General features: G+C 37.3%; 1 protein-coding gene across 3 annotated transcripts in view; it reads left to right on the top strand.

The window, feature by feature from the left end:
• The window catches only part of LOC133555079 (transcription initiation factor TFIID subunit 4-like), a 29,594-nt gene extending 25,079 nt beyond the window's left edge, over positions 1-4,515 (top strand). For all 3 annotated transcript variants that reach the window (XM_061904544.1, XM_061904543.1, XM_061904545.1), the window contains 4 exons: positions 1,408-1,464; positions 1,558-1,677; positions 1,740-1,893; positions 2,016-4,515. In XM_061904544.1, the coding sequence (XP_061760528.1) occupies positions 1,408-1,464; positions 1,558-1,677; positions 1,740-1,893; positions 2,016-2,251 (567 nt within the window). In that variant the 3' untranslated portion in view covers positions 2,252-4,515. The remainder of the gene's footprint in view (positions 1-1,407; positions 1,465-1,557; positions 1,678-1,739; positions 1,894-2,015) is intronic.
• The last annotated feature ends 1,485 nt before the right edge of the window (positions 4,516-6,000 follow it).

Below are 6,000 nucleotides of genomic sequence, written 5' to 3' on the forward strand. Positions count from 1 at the left end.
CTTTTGTTTTTACCACTTCTGAGGCTCCAATAAGTCCAGCGCCCCTGTAAGATGAAATATTATATTGCACTTGAAGTTTAGATGCAGTAATAAAATTTTATTACCACATGTAATAAAATTTAAAAAAAAACTTCCAGTAAACTATCAAATCTATTCTGATCACTTCAATTGAGACATCTGGAAACAACCATTGGGATGAGGATACAATGGCCTTAATGCCACTCTGAATTAGCTATCAAAAATGAAAACGCACATCGTTGTTGACAGTTTTAGTGTGTACACATGCTACATCACCATAGCAACACATGTAAGCATGGCCTGGATTGATATGGCCTTTTCAAATTTAAAGTGTTACCTTTTTCACAAATGTCAATGATGTTCATGAGTGTTAGTAAAACCTAATACTCCATTCTGCCATTTGCGTACTGGCGAGCGATCTCCGAATCCGGGAGCATATCATTCACGGATTCTTTGTAGACATCCGCAAATGAGAACGGGATGTTGCTTCCAGCTATCAGCATAGCCATCTTTGTCTCAGCATAAGATACACCATCGGGTCTCCATTTTGCGAGTTGGTCCATAATACCAAGTTGTGAACGATGCTGCGCTGCGGACACTTTGTGCTTCGCTGACCGTTCATGGCTGAGTATATCCGTTCGGCCGCCGTGTTCAGTGGAGAAGTCTGTTCTACAAAATTTACGGGCAACATACCCCTTCCCCTTCGAACTCTACTGGATAAACGGAAATTCTTGTTTACAATTGTTCTGGAACTTGCAAGCGTATTTCTTCATTTTGCTTGTCGACTGTGTAATATATTGGGTTGGAGTCAATAACCAGGCGACGTGATGAAGTTACGTCTCTTTACTGTGGGCTTCAGAACAGACTCCCTAATGCATGTTTCTTGACTACACTTAAATGTAGAATATATTTACATTCTATTCTATGTACAGTAGATGGCAGTATTGTCCTGTTTAAGAGGGTCACAACATTGAGTCAGGTCTGCATGGAGCTGGAGGGGGCGTGGCCTCCAGCTCCGCCTGATTTTTGGGAGAAAATTTGTCCAGGGAGGTTTTCGGGAGAGGCGCTGAATTCCGGGAGTCTCCCGCAAAATCCAGGAGGGTTGGCAAGTATGGTCCTAAATGGCTGTCAAAGTGTACCAACTTGTCAAAATACATACGCAACACTTCTTCTGTCCAGGAGAGATGTATGATTTATTCCACTGGCTCTGCTGTAAGCAAATTTGTATTTACGTTTATTTAATATTCACAATTAATCAAAAAATATTTATAGGTATACTCAAAGAAAAAGTGCAGTTCCCCTTTATGTGTATAAAACCACCTATGCACAACCGGGAGAATAGACAAGCAAAAAAAACTAATGCGATCTGTGTTGTCAACTTTTCTGCAGTCTCGGTCACGACAAGAAGACCCAGAGCAGCTCAGGCTGAAACAGAAGGCCAAAGAGGTTTGTACAGTGGTTGCCATCTTGAGTGTGTAACATTCCTTCTGTGACATGACAATTAATTTGTTTCTACTTGCTTTCTTGTTTGTCATCCAGATGCAACAGCAGGAGCTGGCGCAAATAATGCAGCGGGAAGCCAACCTAACAGCGCTGGCAGCAATCGGTCCCAGGAAAAAGCGGAAAATGGACTCACCTCTCAGGGCTTCTAGCGCAGAGGTAGTTTATGTGGGATCTAATTTGAAATTAGAAATTAAAAATTGATTTGTTTTATGCTCCAGGGCGTAGGGTTGGACTCCAGCCCACCCAGATGTTCCGGCAGAGATGGATCTCGACAGTTAACACGACAGCGCATTACTAGAGTTAACCTTCGTGATCTGCTCTTCTGCCTGGAGAACGAAAGAAGCACTGGTCACTCGTGTCTGCGCTATAAAGGTTTCCTAAAATAACACTTTAAGCAAAATGACCAACGTCACTTAGTCAGCTTTGTGAAGTTGACGCTGTCGCCTTTTTTGCTGCATGTCTTTGATCCTTTGCTGCCGTGCGATGTCTGTCAGCGGGAAGAAACTTATCTGGAACATTGAAGAGACAGCACATTTTAAAAGCCTCCTCCAGCCCCGGCCTATTGTATTCTCAGAGATGGAGCAAATATCAGTGCAGCGCCCTGATTTCACATTGCCCTTCAGCTCACACGCTTTCCCACTCTTCAGTCGCGCTGCACAAAAATGGAAAAAAAATATCTTTGCAGAACCGAGTACATGAAATGTCAGAGACCCTTTTAGTGTTACTTTAACTGCGTCTGAGTGAGAGCACCAGAATTTTCTAAATTGCAAAAATCTAATGAGAGCTTTTAACTGCCATCATAATTGGATTATTTTATTTTGAACTGTTTTACAGAGATGCATTAATCCTGTCTGTTGAGCTGCCTCTAACCAAATTGAATCAGGTTCATAGAAGGTTTGCAGCTTTTTTTATTGTGTTGCCTAGAATATTAGATATTTTATTTAAAACTAGTTTTAATTGCACTAATAATTTCAAATGCATCTTAGTGAACCTGTTACTATTTTATGATGTCCATTTGAATATTGTGGTAGACATGAGTCCATATAATGCATCCAGATAGTATTCACAATTCTTTCCCTTTTCCACATTGTTTATTTACAGCATTATTCCAAAATGAAATACATTCATACGTATTTGTCCTCAAAACTCGGCATACAATACCTTTTAATGAAAAAGTAAAAAGGGTTTAAAAAAAAAAAGCTTATCAAACTTATTAAGGATAAAAAACTAACCGTAAGTATTCACAGCCTTTGCGCAATGCTTTGTTGATGCACTTTTTACAGCAATTACATTTTCAAGTATTTTTTATGTGATACAAAATGCGTGGCACACCTATCTGAGCAGTTTCGCCCATTCCTCTTTGCAGCACCTTTCAAGCTCCATCAGGTGTAAAGGGAAGCATTGGTTTTCATCCAGGATGTCTCTGTACATTGCTGCATTCATCTTTCCCTCTATCCTGACGAGTACCACATTTTCTGACACTGAAAAACATCCCCGCAGCATGATGCTGCCACCACCATACTTCACTGTAGGGATGGTATTGCCCTGGTTATGAGCGGTGCTTGGTTTTCTACAAACATGATGCCTGGCATTTACACCAAAGAGTTCAGTCTTCGTCTCATCAGATCAGAAAATGTTGTTTTGTGGTCTGAAAGTCTTTCAGGTGCATTTTTAAAATCTTCTTACTAAGAAATGGCTTCCGTCAGGCCACTCTACCATTTAAATCTAAGTAGTGTTTTGCTGCAGAGGTGGTTGTCCTTCTAGAAAGTTCTCCTCTCTGCAGAGGAATGCTGTAGCTCAGACAGAGTGACCATCAGGTTCTTGGCCACCTCCCTGACCAGACTTAAATTAATGCAGCAATGTACAAAGACACTCTGGATGAAAACCAACACTTCCCATCTAATCTGGTGGAGCTTGAGAGCTGCTGCAAAGAGGAACTGGGCAATACTGACCAAAGATAGGTGTGCCAAGCTTGTGGCATTGTGTTCAAAAAGACTTGAGACTGTAATTGCTGCCAAATGTGCATCAACAAAATATTGAGCAAAGGTTGTGAATACGTATCTACATGTGATTTTGTATTTTTTTATTTTTGATAAATGTACAAAATGTTTATAAAAAAAAACAAAAACAAACCTTCACATTGTTTATATGGTATTGTCTGCGCAATTACTTGGACAAAATGAATGTATTTCAATTGTGAATAAGGCTGTAACGTAACAAAATGTGTAATAAGTGAAGCGCTGTGAATTATGTCTGAGTGCACTTTATCAGCAAGTGTCTTGTTTATCTTTCTGAAGAAGATTGCTGAAGATTTACTGAACTGATGTTTTTAAAATCATCAACATGGCATTTTTTTTGTCAGTCGCAATCAAGTAAGTGCAGACATGTCTGCTATAGAGAAGTGTAAGATGATTAGTTAACCCCAACAAATATGTTATTGTTAGGTTCATTTAAAAATAATAGAGGGATATTTTTAGGGCAAAAGGGTTGCCAGTAAATACTTTGAGGGCCCTATGCAAGTCCAAATCAGACAAAAGGTATTGTCTTAGAAATATATTTTCAAGCAGTTAGTATTTGTTTGCAGTTTATTGTTTTTAAAATTAAAACATGCACTTTGACAGATATTTTATAAAATTTGCCAGTCAGATTAATAACTATACATATTTATTGGTCTTCACTTTGAATGTATACAAGTTTTTGTACATTTTATTAATGTATAAACAAACATTTGCTACTTAAAATCAATGTCGATATAGGAAGTATTTTCTCATATCACAAAGGTCACATCTATAACGGTGTCTTACAATTGTGTGTAAATTTGTAAATATCTGCATTGAAACAAGTTTTGATTTGTTTTTTTTTTATAATGGACTAAAATAAATCCGATAAATCTGCAAATTCCTAACTCGATTGCCTTCTGTGTTCACCGCAAATTTGTGTATCGAAACAAGAAATATATGTCAATGAAAACAATAAATCTCAAGTAAATCTGTCCACCAGAGAAAAATGCATTTTGTGTTCCTCAAAACTGTTAACAGTCAAAACAAAATCCTCCATAAACACTTGTAAATATACACACAATTATTAATTTTATGTGCAATATTATACATTTTGTTTTTAGTTGAAGCTTTGTCAGCAACATTCATGTGGGGAATGGTGAGAACTAGTGACTTTAACCTAACAGAATAGGATAACTCAAAAGAGGCCATCATTTTTTCAAGTTTTCAATTGCAGTATCTTTTTCATTTGGTCATACCTAAAAATGCACATATTTCTTTTGACATGTCACCTTAATCTTACTGTTTCATCATGGTCTTAAACAAGGGCTTGGCCGACAAAAGATAATATCAAGGATAACAAGTACAGTATCTCTCAAAAGTTAGCAACCATTTTATCATTTACTCTCAAAGAACATTAACACAGACAGTAAATTGATATAGTTTAAGGCAGTGGTTCTCAAATGGGGGTACGCGTACCCCTGGGGGTTCTTGAAGGTATGCTAAAAGTAGCAACAATTCAAAAATCCTTTATATATATTTTTATTGAATAATACTTCAACAAAATATGAATTTAAGTTCATAAACTGTGAAAAGAAATGCAACAATGCAATATTCCGTGTTGACAGCTAGATTTTTTTGTGGACATGTTCCATAAATATTGATGTTAAAGATTTATTTTTTTGTGAAGAAATGTTTAGAATTAAGTTGATGAATCCAGATGGATCTCTATTACAATCCCCAAAGAGGGCACTTTAAGTTGATGATTACTTCTATGTGTAGAATTCTTTATAATTGAATTACTTGTTTATTTTTCAACAAGTTTTTAGTTATTTTTATATCTTTTTTTCCAAATAGTTCAAGAAAGACCACTACAAATTAGCAATATTTTGCACTGTTATACAATTTAATGAATCAGAAACTGATGACATAGTGCTGTATTTTACTTCTTTATATCTTTTTTTCAACCAAAAATGTTTTTCTCTGATCAGGGGGTACTTGAATTTAAAAACTGTTCACAGGGGGTACATCACTGAAAAAAGGTTGAGAACCATTGGTTTAGAGTAGTGAGTGTACAGCTTGTATAACTGTTGAGTATGTATTGACAATTCTCTAATAACTACTCATCTAAATAATTGGCAACACAAGTAAGCACCGATATAATTGTGTGATGTCTATGCTTGCAGTCACACACAGTGATAGTCATAGTCTAAGGCTGCATGATCACTGCTGGCTGGCATTGGGAAGATGTGGTTCATTGAAGGGAAACATGAATCCCAACACTGTACAGCAGGGGTCACCAACGCGGTGCCCGCGGGCACCAGGTAGCCCGCTGGCCTGTTCTAAAAATAGCTCAAATAGCATCACTTACCAGTGAGCTGCCTCTATTTTTTAAATTGTATTTATTTACTAGCAAGCTGGTCTCACTTTGCTCGACATTTTTAATTCTAAGAGAGACAAAACTCGAATAGAATTTGAAAAT

The sequence above is a fragment of the Nerophis ophidion genome, linkage group LG06 (assembly GCF_033978795.1).
Source record: "Nerophis ophidion isolate RoL-2023_Sa linkage group LG06, RoL_Noph_v1.0, whole genome shotgun sequence".
In the NCBI taxonomy this organism is placed as follows: domain Eukaryota; kingdom Metazoa; phylum Chordata; class Actinopteri; order Syngnathiformes; family Syngnathidae; genus Nerophis; species Nerophis ophidion.